Source organism: Procambarus clarkii, chromosome 27 (assembly GCF_040958095.1).
Source record: "Procambarus clarkii isolate CNS0578487 chromosome 27, FALCON_Pclarkii_2.0, whole genome shotgun sequence".
Lineage (NCBI taxonomy): Eukaryota > Metazoa > Arthropoda > Malacostraca > Decapoda > Cambaridae > Procambarus > Procambarus clarkii.
In genome coordinates, this window is record NC_091176.1 from 9,535,066 (window position 1) to 9,554,720 (window position 19,655).

General features: G+C 45.3%; 2 protein-coding genes across 2 annotated transcripts in view; both read left to right on the top strand.

Annotated features, from left to right (window-relative positions):
- Window positions 1–1,133: 1,133 nt before the first annotated feature.
- Window positions 1,134–19,655, top strand: part of LOC123750049 (neuropeptide Y receptor type 6-like) — a 33,691-nt gene continuing 15,169 nt past the window's right edge. The window contains exon 1 of the mRNA XM_069332062.1: window positions 1,134–3,631. Coding sequence (XP_069188163.1) covers window positions 2,221–3,627 — 1,407 coding nt within the window. The 5' untranslated portion in view covers window positions 1,134–2,220 and the 3' untranslated portion in view covers window positions 3,628–3,631. The remainder of the gene's footprint in view (window positions 3,632–19,655) is intronic.
- LOC123750050 (zonadhesin-like) lies at window positions 15,473–15,883 on the top strand. The gene has a single exon (XM_045732175.2). It carries the CDS (start codon window positions 15,473–15,475, stop codon window positions 15,881–15,883), a length of 411 nt encoding a protein of 136 aa, XP_045588131.2.

Below are 19,655 nucleotides of genomic sequence, written 5' to 3' on the forward strand. Positions count from 1 at the left end.
ATGAGCAATCTGCCCGATGTGTCAAAAAGCTTTTGACACATTACCTCACAAGAGAATACTTCACAGACTCGAGAGGCAGGCGAGAGAAAGCGGAAAAAGCACAGATATGGGTAAGGAATTATCTAATAGACAGGAATCAGAGGGTGACAGTGAGGGGCGGGAAGGGGCGGTAACAAGCGGAGTACCTCAAGGATCGGTGCTGGGACCCACAGTATTTCTTAATATGTAAATGTCCTGTCAAGAGTTGAATCTTATATAAGATTCTAAGGAACATTGACAAAGTAGACAAAGAACCTATGAACAACAGAACGAGAGAGGCACAGACAGAAACTAGAGACACAGATGAGTCACAGAGATGACAGTAAATAGAATGGGTTAGACGAAGAAGTCGTTGAAGATAACTCAACTCACTGTTTTAAAAAAATAATAATAATAATTCATTGTGCCGAGGAACAAGCAGCCAGTGTATATATAAATTTTAGGCTTATATTAAGGTTCTTTCACGAGGCCGACCTACTAAGTGCCTCCTTCGTATCTCCTTTCTAGTAAAGTGGTAGCATATTTGCCTTCTTCCAGCAGCTGGGCAATTCTCCCTTTGTAAAGACTCATTCAAAAAAATAGAGGCTAAAGAGAAGCTGAGAGTCGGTGCTGCCTCTTTTAACATCCACGGTGAGACATTATCTGGTCCAACAGCTTTAGCTTCGTCTAGTGAAGCTAAATATTTCCTCACTCCTCTGCTGTTACTTCAACAGTCTCTCATCTAGGGTTACGGCCCCTCTTCTAGCCCGGGAGCTGCTCAGGTGTGAACACCCCGCGGGAACTGGCGCTTAGTTCCCCGCACATTTCCTTATCACTTTCTGTATATTTCCCTCCCGTTGTTCGTAGTCTTGTCACTTGGTTGCTCATTGTCACTCCTGCTTGTATTACAATGTTAGTTTTGGTTGTTTCTTTGAATGTGAAGCAATATTAGTTTCGAGTGTGTGTGTGTGTGTGTGTGTGTGTGTGTGTGTGTGTGTGTGTGTGTGTGTGTGTGTGTGTGTGTGTGTGTGTGTGTGTGTGTGTGTGTGTGTATAGTGCCTCTGCCGTTCCGTTTACATAACACACATAAAACCATGAGGAGGTATCGGTAGAAAGTGCCTGAGGAACAGGGGTTATAAAATACATTTAAGGGTCGTGTTCGACGTTGAACTCAGGTCGTTGGTGCCTTGTGTCTTGAAAGGGTGTGTGTGTGAGCCTCCCAGATCCGTGCACGCAGCCCTTTCAATGCTCGTAAAAGGCTTTAATATTTCCCTCTCGCATTTAACCGTAACATTTACCACACTCAAAACTGTAATATTTCTCATTTCAGGTGCTCCTGATGGCTGAACGAGATCCCAGACCCCTCCTCCTCCTCCTCCACAACTGTCGGTAAATACACGGATTAGAGGATTACATCTGAGTGACAGCTGAAAATTGAACAGATATTATCCTCGAGGCTGTAGCGTTAGTGGATGGTGAAACATTTTGATATCACTTTCTCTCAAAATTCATGGTTGAGTCGGTGATTAATTAGATATTTTTTTTCGTTATCTGGAGTGGAATTGGTCGCTGACTAAGTGGAGTTGAAAAACCCATATGGATCTTTTACGCAAGATCGAGGTACTTTTGCGCAATATCGGGGGATTTGTTAATGAAATGATACACGTCTGAAATATGAGAGACTTACCGTAATAAAGAATAAATTGTCAACTTTTCCCTTACTGATAATGTTTTTTACAGATGCTTGAAATGTGACAATTCTCGTACAGTGACTAAGTATCATATTTTGTGTGTATAAATAGTATAGAAGGAAGCGGTGTGGGTGTTGTGCTGTAAATATCTGTTATTCCGACGTCTCTACTAGCACTGTCTCATGACCGACTCAGTTAAGTGCGTGTCACATGTGCTGAGCTGACCACTGGTCGTATGTGATGCGCTGACCACTGGTCGTATGTGATGCGCTGACCACTCGTCGTATGTGATACGCTGACCACTCGTCGTATGTGATACGCTGACCACTCGTCGTATGTGATGCGCTGACCACTGGTCGTATGTGATGCGCTGACCACTCGTCGTATGTGCTGAGCTGACCACTGGTCGTATGTGATGCGCTGACCACTGGTCGTATGTGATGCGCTGACCACTCGTCGTATGTGATACGCTGACCACTCGTCGTATGTGTTGAGCTGACCTCCTGATCATATGTGCTGCACTGACCCCTCCCACTTATTCATGTTGGAGGCATCTAGTGAGGGTGCTACAGGAAGAGTGGTGGAGGAAGAGGATGTTGAGAGGATGCTTGAGGAGGTGAGAGGGGTGGAAGTCTCCTGCAGGGAATCTGGTGGTTGTGGCGGAGGCTTCTCCCCGCAGGAGGACCTCGCTGCTCAGTTCCTTCCCTGGGAAAAGCTGGGGAAGTTACTGCTAGATCCGACCTTCGCTGACAACTCCAACGGATCTCATCATCCTCTCTTCAACTTTTCCATCAACGAGGCTTACGACATCATCTCCGACACCCAAGCTGGGTACCTGGATGTCGTGACTCAGGTCGTCTTCATCGTCTGCTACATCAGTCTCATCCTCTTTGGCGTCGGGGGCAACATGATGGTTGGTTGGGTCATTTGGCGCAAGAGAGCCATGCGTACGCCAAGGAATTTGTACATAATCAATCTAACAGTGTCGGATCTGAGCATGTGCCTGATCTGCATGCCTGTGACCCTCGTCGGTCTCCTCTACAAGAACTGGGGGATGGGCAGCCTTGCCTGTAAGCTCGTTCCCGTGCTACAAGGGGCCAACATCATGGTGTCAACGTCGACGGTCGTTGCGATAGCGGTCGATCGCTATGCAACCATAGTCAAAGTCGGAAGATCGACTCGGAGTAAGTTTCACGTAGCGGCTTCAATATGCGCCATCTGGACTTCGTCTGTGCTCTTCGCCCTGCCACTCTACTTCTACTACATCGTGACGCAGGTGAAGCTTCACCACATTCTGCTCTACTCCCGCTGCGTCGACCACTGGCCCTCCAGAAGCGTCAAAAACGTTTGGATCATTGCGCTGCTGCTGACCCAGTACGGCATCCCCATAGTGGTGCTGAGTGTGGTGCACGCCCGCATCAAGAGGTACCTGGGCCAGCATATGATGGGTCAGTACGATGCCAGGAGGGCCCAGAAGGAGATCGAGCGCAACCGTAAGACCACCATCTTGCTCTCCACCATCGCCGTGGCTTTCGCTGTCTGTTGGCTGCCTTGGAATATAGTTAACCTGTTGGCGGACTTCGAGTACGAAGGTTTCAGAGATCCGACTCACCTGTATACGGTATTCGGAGCCTGCCACATGATCGCCATGAGCTCAGCGTGCATCAACCCCGTGCTCTACGGCTGGCTCAACACCAACCTCCGGCGGGAACTGCTCGAGTTCCTGCCGCCCATCTTTATCAAGATGGGTTGGATCCTGCCGGAGTCGTACAGGAGGAGAGCCGCGGACTCCCCGACCAGACAGCCCGAGAGTGTGACGCTCTTGGTGTTCCAGACCAACCAAACACACAGCATCCAGACGGTGGCGCACCCGCCCCAGACCACCACCAACACCACCATAATTAAGGATGACACCTAGCCAGGTTAGTGCCCGTCACCCCCCTCCCCCCCCCCCCCCCCACCCCTCCCCCTGTCGCTATGCCTCCCGGGAATTTTATGCAATTTGTATGTCATTTTTTAAGAAAGTGAATGTTTTTTATTTTTGTTTTATATGTCGACGCTGCATGATGCCATTCGTTTACTTCTCCTCTCTCTCTCTCTCTCTCTCTCTCTCTCTCTCTCTCTCTCTCTCTCTCTCTGTCTCTCTCTCTCTCTCTCTCTCTCTCTCTCTCTCTCTCTCTCTCTCTCTCTCTCTCTCTCTCTCTCTCTCTCTCTCTCTCTCTCTCTCTCTCTCTCTCATCATTAACATTAACAGCATTATCATAATCATTGGTAATGAACCGAGTTGCAAACATAAATATTTATGTTTCTTTGTTGTGTGTGTGTATTCACCTAGTTGTGTTCACATAGTTGTGCTTTCGAGGGTTGAGCTCTGCTCTTTCGGCCCGCCTCTCAACTGTCAATCAATTGTTACTAACTACTAAATATTTTTTCACACACACACACACACATTCCCAGGAAGCTGCCCGTAACAGCTGTCTAACTCTCAGGTACCTATTTACTGCTAGGTAGCAGGGCATCAGGGTGAAAGAAACTCTGCCCATAGTTTCCGCCGGTGCCGGGAATCGAACCCCGGTCCATAAGACTACGTATCAAGCGTGCTGTCCACTCAGCCACCGGCCCCTGTGTGTGTGTGTGTGTATTCACCTAGTTGTTCTTGCGGGGGTTGAGCTCTGCTCTTTCGGCCCGCCTCTTAACTGTCAATCAATCAACTGTAACTAACTACTAATTCCCCCCCCCCCCCGAAGGAAGCAGCTCCGTAACAGCTGTCTAACTCCCAGGTACCTATTTACAGCTATGTAACAGGGCGCTTCGGTGTGAAAGAAACTTTGCCCGTTTGTTTCTGCCTGGTCCGGGAATCGAACCCGGGCCACAGAATTACGAGTCCTGCGCGCTGTCCACTCAGTTACCAGACCTTCTATGCGTGTGTGTGTTTGCTTGAGCACCTCACCTAACCTAATTTAAGCCTAATTATTTATAAAATTCAAATATACAATAATGTTAATTTCGAAATAAAATATATCGATTTCGGATACACAGTACGTTAAAACTATTGAATGCGTCTTTGGGGTCGGCCGTTGGAGGGACGAGAATACACTAATGAACACACCTAAGTCTGAACTCGACCAAACATTTTGGAAACCCGACTTGAGCTGTGCCTGTGACCTCTAGCTCCCTGTCAAAGCCATTACACCGCCATCATCTATACTACAAAATATGGCAGAGAAGCGATAAAAACACCAACAGACTCTATCTAATTGTAGCCAAACCATTTGCAGCCATTTTCACAAAATTAAATGTAGACACTTGACCTTGATACGTATATAGACTCTTGACTCGCTAAATTTTAAAGCCAATTCTCGCAAAAAAAATCTGTAGTGCTACTGTTGATGGAATTAACTTAAAATTTACCATTTTGAACTAAAATGTCCAGGTTGTGTTTTATTGATTTTATAGCGAGCCTGTAAAAAGAAGATAACAGCCAAAGCTAAACTCTTTCATTGGCTTTGTATAGGACTTGGCATTTTATATATGCTAAATTTTGCCTAACATGGTTTGCTTGTTGCTTTTTTATTATGCCTTTGATACTAAAGGTTCAAAACTTGGATTTGTTTGTGATGGATGAAACAATCATCCATAGTTGGTAGACAGCCTTCACAGTGGCCACAGGTACTGATGCTGCTGGAGGCTGGGCTCATACTTCACACTCTGCGCCACAGGGAGATTACATGCAACGAACTAACTTTCATTTGTTTTTGCTAAGTTATATAAAGATGCAAAAGTTAGTCAAACTTACCCTGAGCGCTGAGATATACTACACACCCTCGCTCTGGGGTCACACCACCTCCCTGAGGTATACCACACCCTCTCGCTCTAAAGCCACACCATGTCCCTGAGGTATACCACACCCTCTCGCTCTAAAACCACACCACCCTCCTGAGATATACCACACCCTCTCGCTTTAAAGCCACACCATGTCCCTGAGATATACCACACCCTCTCGCTCCAGGGCCACACCATCTCCCTGAGGTATACCACACCCTCTCGCTCCAGGGCCACACCACCAACCTGGCAGCAACCACCGCTGGCTCTGGCTCTCACTATTGTACTCTGGCCACCACTGTTAAGCTTTTTTCGTCGAGAGTTTTAGATATTGAACAATAAAGGATTTTCCAATTGGCGAGGGGAGAGCTGGGAGTGATGACGTTCATGTTTATCTTATATACTTTCGCTCTCTCCAATTCTTGTTCCTTCTCCCTCAATCTCCTCTCTCTAACCCTTCTCTCAATTTCCCTCTCTCTACCTCCCCCTTGCCCACTCCATCTTTCCCCTCCCCTTCCGCTTCCGTTCACCCCCCCCCCTCTTCATTCCCATCTTCTCCCTAGCAAGAAGCCGTCGCCCCCAGCACTTAATTCCCAGTAATGGGCCCACAAATGCCTATCTTCATCTAACACAAGATCGCCTTTAAATTCAAGATATTATTGCCAAATTTTGCTTCTGTTCGTTCCTGCCCCAGTTCCTTTGGTTTCCGTTCCCCTGGCACCCGTCTCCCTGGCACCCGTCCTCATGGCACCCGTCCCCCTGGCACCCGTTCCCTTGGCACCTGTCCCCCTGGCACCCGTTCCCTTGGCACCTGTCCCCCTGGCACCCGTTCCCCTGGCACCCGTCCCCCTGGCACCCGTTCCCCTGACACCCGTCCTCGTGGCACCCGTCCTCGTGGCACCCGTCCTCGTGGCACCCGTCACTCTGGCACCCGACCCCTGGCACCCGTTCTGCATGACTACCTTCCTCAAGAATAATGACAAACAATATATGAAGGAAGGAACCACTGTATTTCCATTTATTTTACTAAAATCATGTTTGCAACTGGACATATTAAGTGAGACAAGATCTAAATGACTGAACTGTTGCAGTAATCTGCAAGAATGAGGCTGATAACGAGATAAGTGTCTTAGCGCTGTGTTAGAGGCTGGGAGGAATCTGGATCTAAATTAGCTGTGTAGAACCGAGTGTTCTGTTCCCACACTGTGTAAGGTGAGTTATGACAGTGTAGAACACGAGAGTATATTAATCACAAACTGTGCTCACAGTGTTTGTGTGTTGATCCATCACACTATGCTCAAAGTGTGTGTGTGTCTTATTTACCATTCCTGGGCATTACAAACAAATGGCTGTAAGAAGTCAAAGACTCTTATCTTCTTCAGATGTGACTTAGTCTGTCCACTCACTCTCGCGAGCTTCAAGTGGGACTTAGAGACTCTGTCCACTGGTTTATGTGACCTTCAACTGTTACTCTGAGACTCGGTGCATTAGGTCACAATGCCTGACGTGGCTTGAGAGCATTAAGCTCGTCACAAGCCTCTAGCCAGCTTGTAAGCGGCAGTCACCTATCCCCCGGATAGTACAGCGTCCCCTCTGGTTGTACATGACAGTCCAGACAAGCTATATCTAATGTCGGCAGAAACTGTCACTTTCACGGAGTCGCTATATACCACTGATCTTTAAAGAAGCTTTTCGTGGCAGCTTCCGAAACAGAGGAAAATTGGGTCTGGGAGTATTGTCAGTCAGCCGCCAGTTGTAACACTCTAGTGTTTAGGGCCCAATGTTTCCGTAATCACCCGCCACTCCCCAGACTCTCAATCCTAGAAAACACCTCACAAGGCAAAGCTTCTCCAGTCGCCTAGTTCACAATATGTTGCTGCAAACATATTCCATGTATACGTTATTATATGTATATGAAACAGCAAACATTTACATTTGTTCAACGACGTTTAGTCTGTCCACATAATATTACAGAGCAACTGCATAATATATATATATATATATATATATATATATATATATATATATATATATATATATATATATATATATATATATATATATATATATATATGTCGTACCTAGTAGCCAGAACGCACTTCTCGGTTGTAAGGCCCGATTTGCCTAATAGGCCGAGTGATTTTCTTTATTTTCAAAATATTGTTTCCAATTGGTGGTTTTGAAATATTATTATTATTATATTATGTTAAGAACATAAATTATTGACTTAGTTATGTTAGTTTAGGATAGGTTAGGTTAGGAAGGGTTGGTTAGGTTCGGTCGTATATCTACGTTAGTTTTAACTGAAATTAAATGAACTTAACTCATACACAATGAAATGGATAGCTTTATCATTTCATATGAAAAAAAAATCGAAAAATATATAAATTCAGGAAAACTTCGCTTATTAGGTAAATCGAGCCTTGCATAGTAGGCCGAGTACTGCGTTCTGGCTACTAGGTACAACATATATATATATATATATATATATATATATATATATATATATATATATATATATATATATATATATATATATATATATATATATATATATATATATATATATATATATATATATATATATGGAAGTACTCGTCATATTATTTTTTAAGTAATGTCAATTAACTCGGGTTACATTCCCCATAATGACTAGTGTTTGTTGCAATAATTTTGGGGGGTCAATATTATGTCGAAAATGGGTAATTATTTTATAGTGGTCCAGTATGAGCTTTTTCTGATCAACGGAAAATACAAAAGCTAATTTTGTTTTTCATTGTGTTCACAGTAGAACAAAGCAACAATACATACAAGTATGCTTATAAGAATATATATAATAAGGACACTTCCAGTAATTTAAGTTGCCTGGAGGAGGCTTCCAAATAGATAAAGTTGCCTGATGGAGGCTTCTAGTACTTAAAAATACCCTGGAAGGTTTCCAGTAGTATAGATTACCTGGAGGAGGCTTCCTGCGGGGTAAGATTGTTTCCAAAAATGTTAATTGACTTGTCAGCTTTCAGGTAGTTTAAGTCTCCTTGGAAGGTTTCAAGCAAATAAAATTTCTACGAGTACTTGGAAAAGTTTTCTTTTCTTTGGAAGCCTCAGGGAGAGGCTTCCAATACATTATAGTTCTAGGAGAGGCTTCCAGTAGTGTCAGTTGCCAGGAAAGTTTTCAAATAGGGTTAATAATTAAAGAGGGGTTTCCTATAGACTATGATGCCTGGAGAAGGCTTCCTGTTGACTCAGTTGTAATTGCTAATTAGAAAGATCTGTGCGAGATTAATTGTATATATGAGAATGTTTCTTACTTGGAAAAAATAAACGTTTTAGAACAATGCGATCTTGCACGTAAATGTTCATTATCGAGACTCTGGCAGTTTCCGTTTTGCAATTTCATCAAAACCTGAGCGTTAATATTGTTAGTGCACGATAATCTCTGCATGTGTCCAATCGGAGCTCCTGCGTCTGTGTCTGTGTCTGCGTCCGTGTCTGTGTCTGTGTCCGTGTCCGTGTCTGTGTCCGTGTCTGTGTCCGTGTCTGTGTCTGTGTCCGTGTCCGTGTCTGTGTCTGTGTCCGTGTCCGTGTCCGTGTCAGCGTGTGTCTAGCCAGGGTGTACGAGCGTATGGCCGTCAGTACGAACTATACACATACGTACACCACACCGTTTGAACGTTTTATACATATCCGGGGGTAAAACCTTTTTGTAAATTGCACATTAATTTAATAAACGATTTTGCAACACGGATGAAATTGCCGGAATTTTTTGGGAGGAACTCTTCGAAAATCATATTTTTTTAGTACTCCGCAAACAAGTTGGCATCTGCTCGACCACTAACTTCAGTTTAATTTTTATGATCCCAATTTAAACTTTTTATATCCTCCATATTGATTTTGTGAAAGTTAAATATTAGTTTTTTTCACTTTTCTTGAGAGCAAGTTAAGGTTAATATTTTACAATGGTTAGTTGTTTGAAGTGTTACACTTCTTTCCATGATGGCACTTGGCTGGTGGGAGTGAGTGAGGGACGGGGGAGACACGCCAGAACTGACTACAATGAGGAGAAAGCAGATCTTGGAACCTGAAAGAGAAGAGAATGTGATAGTAGACCTAACACTAAGCTTTGTCTCTAGAAGCACATATCAACACAATCACATCAGTGGTGTATGCAAAGTTGGCAAACTTTCGCATAGTTTTCAGGAGTCTTGACAGACAGCGGGCATTTAGATCACTATACATAACCTATGTGAGACTTGGATTAGAAAATGCGACTCCTGCACGAAGCCTGCATTTAAACAAGCTCAATATTGAGCTCGAAAAAGCTGTATTGACACAAGACTGGTCCTAGAACTGAGGTTTGCAACACACAAAAAAATCAAGTGATCTGGATCATACAACACTGAATACGAAACGGGGAAGAGAAGACATGATTGCGACGTATAAGATGTAGTCACGGTATAAGACCAGTTGGTCGGTCACACTTGGTGACAAATGCTTATCTTTGCACTCTTTGTGACACATACTTGGGGGGGGGGGATACACTTGGCGACACAGGATGACGATGACACATGCTGGTGACACACACACACAGACCAACAAACTGACAAATTACTATGCTCCAGGAACCACGAGAGAGCATAAGTTTTCATGTCCTCTCGTCAGGTCAGAAGGCCTCCAGGGAAGCAGTAATATCCTGCGTGCAGACCCTATACTCCTCTTTCCACAACTTCACAGTAATGAGTTATGGAGATCTGAGTTCCTACTCGGGATTACATCTTTATTGGAGAGGGAGAAAGTAATCAATTTTATCGTCCTCGGTAATTTTCTGCTCTGAACCTGCGAGCATTTAGTTGATATTTGGGTATTTTTCCGATAATTAAGTGGAGGTAATATCGGGAACTCTAAATCATAAAAAAATAATAATTATGAGGGGAATTAATAGGTCAAGTTAGGTAATTATGAGAAGAACGTCCAAAGGTAACATGATTATATCGCTCTAGATTGATGTTATAAATTGTCAATATGCCTCGTTCAGCAACGATTCATTAGCTAGGGTGAATTTCTGAACCATTAGCAAACAATTACTGAGAATTTGACACCGTATAAGCCATCATTACCTAATTTACTAATTACCTAATTATCAAAGTAAATGACACTCATTGAAATATGTGATCTAATATAAAATAGATATAAAATCTCCTGAGCATCAAAAACGGCATCGATTATCTAATTAATTGTGACCAAAAGTCAATTATATACATCAACTTTATTAGATGAGGACTGGAATCATTTTTGTGTGTATAACGAGCTAATGACTTAAAACAGTTAACAGTATTTTCATGCAACAGTTAAGGTTATGTTGTTATGTGCTGACATTCGTGTTATTGTCCTGACACTCGGGGCCTGGAACAGCAACTGACACTAGTGATCTTGTGCTGCACAGGCTGGTTGTGTATTGTGCTGCACAGGCTGGTTGTGTATTGTGCTGAGCAGGCTCATCGTATACTGTGCTGCACAGGTTGGTTGTGTATTGTGCTGAGCAGGCTCATAGTATACTGTGCTGCACAGGCTGGTTGTGTATTGTGCTGTACAGGCTGGTTGTGTATTGTGCTGCACAGGCTGGTTGTGTATTGTGCTGCACAGGCTGGTTGTGTATTGTGCTGCACAGGCTGGTTGTGTATTGTGCTGCACAGGCTGGTTGTGTATTGTGCTGCACAGGCTGGTTGTGTATTGTGCTGCACAGGCTGGTTGTGTATTGTGCTGCACAGGCTGGTTGTGTATTGTGCTGAGCAGGCTCATAGTATACTGTGCTGCACAGGCTGGTTGTGTATTGTGCTGCACAGGCTGGTTGTGTATTGTGCTGCACAGGCTGGTTGTGTATTGTGCTGCACAGGCTGGTTGTGTATTGTGCTGCACAGGCTGGTTGTGTATTGTGCTGCACAGGCTGGTTGTGTATTGTGCTGAGCAGGCTCATAGTATACTGTGCTGCACAGGCTGGTTGTGTATTGTGCTGCACAGGCTGGTTGTGTATTGTGCTGAGCAGGCTCATAGTATACTGTGCTGCACAGGCTTGTTGTGTATTGTGCTGAGCAGGCTCATCGTATACTGTGCTGCACAGGCTGATCTATACACCGGCCTCCTGATCACCGTTTACAATAAATATATATATATATATATATATATATATATATATATATATATATATATATATATATATATATATATATATATATATATATGTATATATATATATATATATATATATATATATATATATATATATATATATATATATATATATATATATAAGGGGGTGGTAGGAGAAAAGCACACAGAAACTGTATTGGAGGGGATCTAAACATTCCCTCTAATGCGTTATGCGTGGTTTCCTCCGAGGCTATGGGTCCCCCTTCTTCCAGCTAGAGGTGGTACTCCCTTCCTATGATATATATATATATATATATATATATATATATATATATATATATATATATATATATATATATATATATATATCTATATATATATATATATATATATATATATATATATATATATATATATATATATATATATATATATATATATATATATATATATATATATATATATATAACCACCGATTTTAGTACTTAGGCCAAAACTACCTCAAGGAGGGAGAGAAGCACAGTCAAGTAAAAGAAACACAAATAACTGAGTTAAACACAGTTCTCTGATGAACCAAACAGCATGGGGGGGGGGGGAATGGTGACCAAAGCTACTTAACGAACCGACCAGAAGCTCATCGTAAACCGGCCCCACAAGAGAGGGCCAGTTGACTCTTGAAACACCTGTCGAAGCCACGTGGATCTCCACCATGCCCACACAGTTGTCAGTCAGCTGGGCTAAAAGCATACTCGTGCGGGGATTAACTTGTACCGCAGAAACCAGCTTCCCAGAAATTGGAATACAATACTAACTCCTCATTGGAGATTCAAGCCCTGATCTGCTCGACAGCCAGCCAGTACAATTGACACTTCACCGTCGTAATTACTTCCAATTGCCTAACTAGTGGGCTAATTGGCACTACGGAGACGGGACACTGGGAAATAGGGACAGAAGGGAGGCATTATACACGCGAATACAAATGCAAGAGAAAAGGAGAGACATTGAAGAAGGAATGGAGTCAAGAAGTAAACATGGCAGAAAATGTCAGTGGCAACCAAAAGCGAAGAGAGAAAAAAAATGAGAATACAAAAAAATAGGAGGAAAGGTACCATGGGATAGGAAGGGAAGGGTGCCATGAGAGAGGAAGAAAAGCGGTCCATTAGAGAGGAATGGAAGAGAAAAATTGGATAGAGAAAGGTACCATTTGAGTGGAAGGAAAAGGATGTGTACCACAGAGGAGGGAGGGAATGGTAATAGGATAAAGAGAGAGAGAGAGAGAGAGAGAGAGAGAGAGAGAGAGAGAGAGAGAGAGAGAGAGAGAGAGAGAGAGAGAGAGAGAGAGAGAGAGAGAGAGAGAAGAGTACCATAAGAGAGTGACATAAGGTGTGAATTTTGGCTTCACCCTTGTATTCATTGCATGCAACATCACCACTTTGCAATAGATGACGGCTTCAACAATGTCAGCTCGGATTTAGCTAGATAAGAGCAAGGCTTCCAGGAGGAGGCCAAGGTGCACTTGGTCGAATGAGGAACCCTCTGTGGGGGATATTCCTGATCCTGGACAGACTTTACCTGGTCCAGGATCACTTTAGTGGTGAGGGTGCAAAACAGTGCAACACAGGTACTCTAAAAGATCTCCCAGTGGGTCCTCCACACAAAAATGTTTATTGACTAAGGGATTAGTAGAATAGGAGTTTTCGAGCTGTATTTGAGCTGAGAACATTTCAGTTGGGACACAGTATTTAAGAGAGTTTATGCAAACACTCTCATAACCTTAACGATGAATAATTACAGAACTTACGTACTAATACAAAGGGTGCACACGTTACTCTATGATTGGTGTTGAAAAAAAGCTTATATCACATCAGGCAGACACTGGGACGCCTCAATTGGCCGATCATTTGCTTCACTCGGGGGACAATCAATCGCAAACATGGGTTTCCTAAACCTGCTGTTTGCAAGGTAAAACACGGGTGTTCCTTCCGGATCCTCAGGAGACAATATGCATGTACATTCAACAGGAATAATGACTTAGCATGCTGACAATCAACACAACATGCACTTATATCTGATTGCCTCTTGTGTGTAAAAATGGACCTTCACTCTGACAAGCGGAACAATCACGATACCACACAGACAATCACTTATTCATCGTTGATCAGTCTGTAAACTGGGGGTGAGTTTACACCTGCTCTGGGGTGAGTAGCGAGGTGAGTAAATCTCTGGCTGATCAATAATCAGCGCGGAAGATAGACAATGACACAATAATAAAACATATTTTAGTTCTGACAGTAATCCCGGCCTCACTCACTCTCACAATGCCTCATTCACAGGTCTAAATAGCTCCGGTCTTCACTATCGCACAAACACGCTAGATTTAACGCCAGAAATAAGGGTAATGGTCTTCGTGCCTCTGCCTTGTGCACTAATAGGACCCATAGGGTTAATTTCCCCGACTTTAGTGCACAGTCAGAAGCTCTGTAATATCTGCTCTGAAGCACTCGAAGACTCCAGTGGGAGTAACTCCAGTTACTCTCCTTATCTGAGAGACCACTCTCTCAGATAAGAGTAACATGGGAGCGGGAGGGAAGTCTTCCATGGGAGACAGAGTGAAGAGTACCATGGGAGAGAGTGAAGGGTATCATAAGAAAGGGAGGGAAGGATGTCATGGGGGAGTGCGGGAAAGGTACTATGGACTATGGGTGAAAGAGGGAAGGGTTTAATGGGAGAAGGAAATGGTGCCATGGGATAGAGAGGGAACGGTACCATGGGCGAGGGAGAAAAAGAGACCATGGGAGACGTAGCGAAGAGGGAAAATGAGGATACCTCTGGCAACAATGTCAACAGATTATGAGGGATCCTGGAGCTATTATGACCCAAATTCAAATTACAAATTCATATATATATATATATATATATATATATATATATATATATATATATATATATATATATATATATATATATATATATATATATATATATATATATATATATATATATATATATATATATATATATATATATATATATATATATATATATATATATATATATATATATATATATATATATATATATATATATATTTATGATCGATGTTCCCTTCGGGAATCTTAATTTTAAGATGAATAGGAAAACCAGGGATATACTGAACATCTTGTTTCAGATTATAACGTTTCGAATACTTCTCGTATTCATCATCAGATCTAAAAGAAAAACGAAAAGAAAAGATCTAAAAAGAATTAAAACGATACGGAAGACCTGTAGTTAAGAATAGAAAAAGTGGATTTCGCAGTTAAGAAGGCTCACTTGGACTAGTTATTTGATTGTGATTTCTGTTTTTCTTTTAGATCTGATGATGAATACGAGAAGTATTCGAAACGTTATAATCTGAAACAAGATGTTCAGTATATCCCTGGTTTTCCTATTCATCTTAAATATATATATATATATATATATATATATATATATATATATATATATATATATATATATATATATATATATATATATATATTTGTACTTCGTAATGTTTGTGTGAGAGAGAGAGAAAGAGATATATTGACAGATGAAATGTGATACAAGTATAACAGCTTGGGGACCAAGGCCGTCATGTAAACAGACGCATAGAGAGACAGAGAGACAGGTAAGTAGACAGACTGACGGACGCACATTGGTAGCGGGACAGGCAGCCAGACGACCAGACGCACTGACACTTACCAGTATTGGTAATTACTGGGAACAGACGCCACATTTTCAATAGCTCGCGGTAGGTCACACCAGAGGATTGGGTCATGAATGAGGTCACACCAGAGGATTGGGTCACGACTGAGGTCACACCAGAGGATTGGGTCATGAATGAGGTCACACCAGAGGATTGGGTCACGACTGAGGTCACACCAGAGGATTGGGTCACGACTGAGGTCACACCAGAGGATTGGGTCACGACTGAGGTCACACCAGAGGATTGGCTCATGACTGAGGTCACACCAGAGGATTGGCTCATGACTGAGGTCACACCAGAGGATTGGGTCACGACTGAGGTCACACCAGAGGATTGGGTCACGACTGAGGTCACACCAGAGGATTGGGTCACGACTGAGGTCACACCAGTGGATTGGATCATGAATGAGGTCACACCAGAGGATTGGGTCACGACTGAGGTCACACCAGAGGATTGGCTCATGACTGAGGTCACACCATAGGATTGGCTCATGACTGAGGTCACACCAGAGGATTGGCTCATGACTGAGGTCACACCAGAGGATTGGGTCACGACTGAGGTCACACCAGAGGATTGGGTCACGACTGAGGTCACACCAGAGGATTGGGTCACGACTGAGGTCACACCAGAGGATTGGCTCATGACTGAGGTCACACCAGAGGATTGGGTCATGAATGAGGTCACACCAGAGGATTGGGTCATGAATGAGGTCACGCCAGCGTACAGGGGTCACCGTCCAGTAAGGTCAGAGCAGAATAAGGTCAGCTGCTAAATAAGGTCGCCCACGGGGGTAAAGATACAGGTTAAAAATGTCGTGTTAAGTGTAAACTAAAAACAGTGTGGCACATTACCTCTCTTGCCTAAGCTTCGTCCTCCTTTGGTTTGCGAAGCTGTCTATTCACGCGGTGAAGCTGTATGCCTCTTCCTTCCCTCAAGCCTCCCGCTAGTCCCTACACTCTCCCACTTGTTATTACCGTATATCAATATATCTTCAATATATATCATTCATATTTTAGTAACTTTGCATTTATAACATTCTAGTAATTGATCGCTGCACCAATCTCTACTCCTGACTTCCGTACTGACTGGAGAACCAACAAGATGAGGATGAGTTAAACACTGCTCGAATATTATAGATATCTCCAATATCCAAACCTAAATTCAACATCTATATTGCATATAGATAGTTTCAATATCTACATTCAATATTTACATTTCCCGCAAACACCACCCAAGGTCCTAATCCATTAATCCCAGACCGGCTTCCCTAATTGTCTCCACAATCCTCATCACAATATACCATCCTAGTCTGCAGGGATCCACTGGCGACTCAAAATTTCGTGTTTTGAAAACTGGACTCTCAAATTTTTGCCCCAACGTCAATGGCTTCATAAAAGCCAACACACACACTGCTCACGATGTGAACTCTAAAGTCCTGCCTCCAATGGTCCACACAGGACGGCCCTGCTACAGTGAGAGGATGACAGCCTGCTTCAGTGGGGGGATGATAGCCTGCTACAGTGGGGGGATGACAGCCTGCTTCAGGGGGGGGATGATAGCCTGCTTCAGGGGGGGGGGGGATGATAGCCTGCTACAGTGGGAGCAGGATAGCCTGCTTCAGTGGGGGGATGACAGCCTGCTTCAGGGGGGGGGATGATAGCCTGCTTCAGGGGGGGGATGATGGCCTGCTACAGTGGGAGCAGGATAGCCTGCTTCAGTGGGGGGATGACAGCCTGCTTCAGGGGGGGGGATGATAGCCTGCTACAGTGGGAGCAGGACAGCCTGCTTCAGGGGGGGGATGACAGCCTGCTTCAGGGGGGGGGATGATAGCCTGCTACAGTGGGAGCAGGATAGCCTGCTTCAGTGGGGGGATGACAGCCTGCTTCAGGGGGGGGGATGATAGCCTGCTTCAGGGGGGGGGATGATAGCCTGCTACAGTGGGAGCAGGACAGCCTGCTTCAGTGGGGGGATGATAGCCTGCTACAGTGGGGGCATGACAGCCTGCTACAGTGGGGGGATGACAGCCTGCTACAGTGGGGGGATGACAGCCTGCTTCAGTGGGGGGATGATAGCCTGCTATAGTGGGAGGAGGACAGCCTGCTACAGTGGGGGGATGATAGCCTGCTACAGTGGGAGCAGGACAGCCTGCTTCAGTGGGGGGATGATAGCCTGCTACAGTGGGGGGATGACAGCCTGCTACAGTGAGAGGATGACAGCCTGCTTCAGTGGGAGGAGGACAGCCTGCTTCAGTGGGGGGATGATAGCCTGCTACAGTGGGAGGAGGACAGCCTGCTACAGTGGGGGGATGATAGCCTGCTACAGTGGGAGCAGGACAGCCTGCTTCAGTGGGGGGATGATAGCCTGCTACAGTGGGAGGAGGACAGCCTGCTACAGTGGGAGAGATGACAGCCTGCTACAGTGGAGGGATGACAGCCTGCTACAGTGAGAGGAGGACAGCCTGCTACAGTGAGAGGATGACAGCCTGCTACAGTGAGAGGATGACAGCCTGCTACAGTGAGAGGATGACAGCCTGCTACAGTGGGGGGATGACAGCCTGCTACAGTGGGGGGATGACAGCCTGCTACAGTGGGGGGATGACAGCCTGCTACAGTGGGGGGATGACAGCCTGCTACAGTGGGGGGATGATAGCCTGATTCAGTGGGGGGATGATAGCCTGCTACAGTGGGAGCAGGACAGCCTGCTTCAGTGGGGGGATGATAGCCTGCTACAGTGGGAGCAGGACAGCCTGCTTCAGTGGGGGGATGATAGCCTGCTACAGTGGGAGGTGGACAGTCTGCTACAGTGGGGGGATGATAGCCTGCTACAGTGGGGGGATGACAGCCTGCTACAGTGGGAGGAGGACAGCCTGCTACAGTGGGGGGATGACAGCCTGCTACAGTGGGAGGTGGACAGCCTGCTACAGTGGGGGATGACAGCCTGCTACAGTGGGGGGATGACAGCCTGCTACAGTGGGAGGTGGACAGCCTGCTACAGTGGGGGGATGACAGCCTGCTACAGTGGGGGGATGATAGCCTGCTACAGTGGGAGGTGGACAGCCTGCTACAGTGGGGGGATGATAGCCTGCTACAGTGGGGGGATGACAGCCTGCTACAGTGGGGGGATGACAGCCTGCTACAGTGGGGGGATGATAGCCTGCTACAGTGGGGGGATGATAGCCTGCTACAGTGAGAGGAGGACAGCCTGCTACAGTTAGAGGATGACAGCCTGCTACAGTGGGGGGATGATAGCCTGCTGCAGTGGGAGGGATGACAGCCTGCTACAGTGGGGGATGACAGCCTGCTACAGTGGGGGATGACAGCCTGCTACAGTGAGAGGATGACAGCCTGCTACAGTGAGAGGATGACAGCCTGCTACAGTGGGGGGATGACAGCCTGCTACAGTGGGGGGATGACAGCCTGCTACAGTGAGAGGATGACAGCCTGCTACAGTGGGGGGATGACAGCCTGCTACAGTGAGAGGATGACAGCCTGCTACAGTGAGAGAATGACAGTCTGCTACAGTGGAAGGATGACAGCCTGCTACAGTGGAAGGATGACAGCCTGCTACAGTGGAAGGATGACAGCCTGCTACAGTGAGAGGAGGACAGCCTGGTTCAGTGGAAGGAGGACAGCCTGCTACAGTGAGAGGAGGACAGCCTGCTACAGTGGAAGGAGGACAGCCTGCTACAGTGGAAGGAGGACAGCCTGCTACAGTGGAAGGAGGACAGCCTGCTACAGTGGAAGGAGGACAGCCTGCTACAGTGGAAGGAGGACAGCCTGCTACAGTGGAAGGAGGACAGCCTGCTACAGTGGGAGGATGAGAGTCACCAGCTATGAAAATGTTACCGTTGGCCCGGTCACCCACGCCCAGGTTACGCCTGCCCAATATGGGCCTCAGAGCAGAACTCTCTCCCACTTGGTCGCGCCAATATGCCGTAGTCTGCCCCGCCTCTGCGACTTCTCCTCTGGCTCTCCTAAAACAAGTACTATATTGTGCCTTAGCTTTCAAGGCCACTTATCTGATGTAGTTTCCGATCACGCCAGGACGTTATCTTGAGATGATTTCGGGGCTTAGTGTCCCCGCGGCCCGGTCCTCGGCCAGGCCTCCACGCCCAGGAAGCAGTCCGTGTCAGCTGACTAACTCCCAGGTACCTATTTACTACTAGGTAACAGGGGCATCAGGGTGAAAGAAACTCTGCCCATTGTTTCACGCCGGCGCCCTTGATCGAACCCGGGACCACAGGATCACGCGTC

Excerpts from the sequence above, each read along its gene's own strand:
- LOC123750050 (XM_045732175.2), top strand. The coding sequence starts at position 15,473 with ATGAATGAGGTCACACCAGAGGATTGGGTCACGACTGAGGTCACACCA.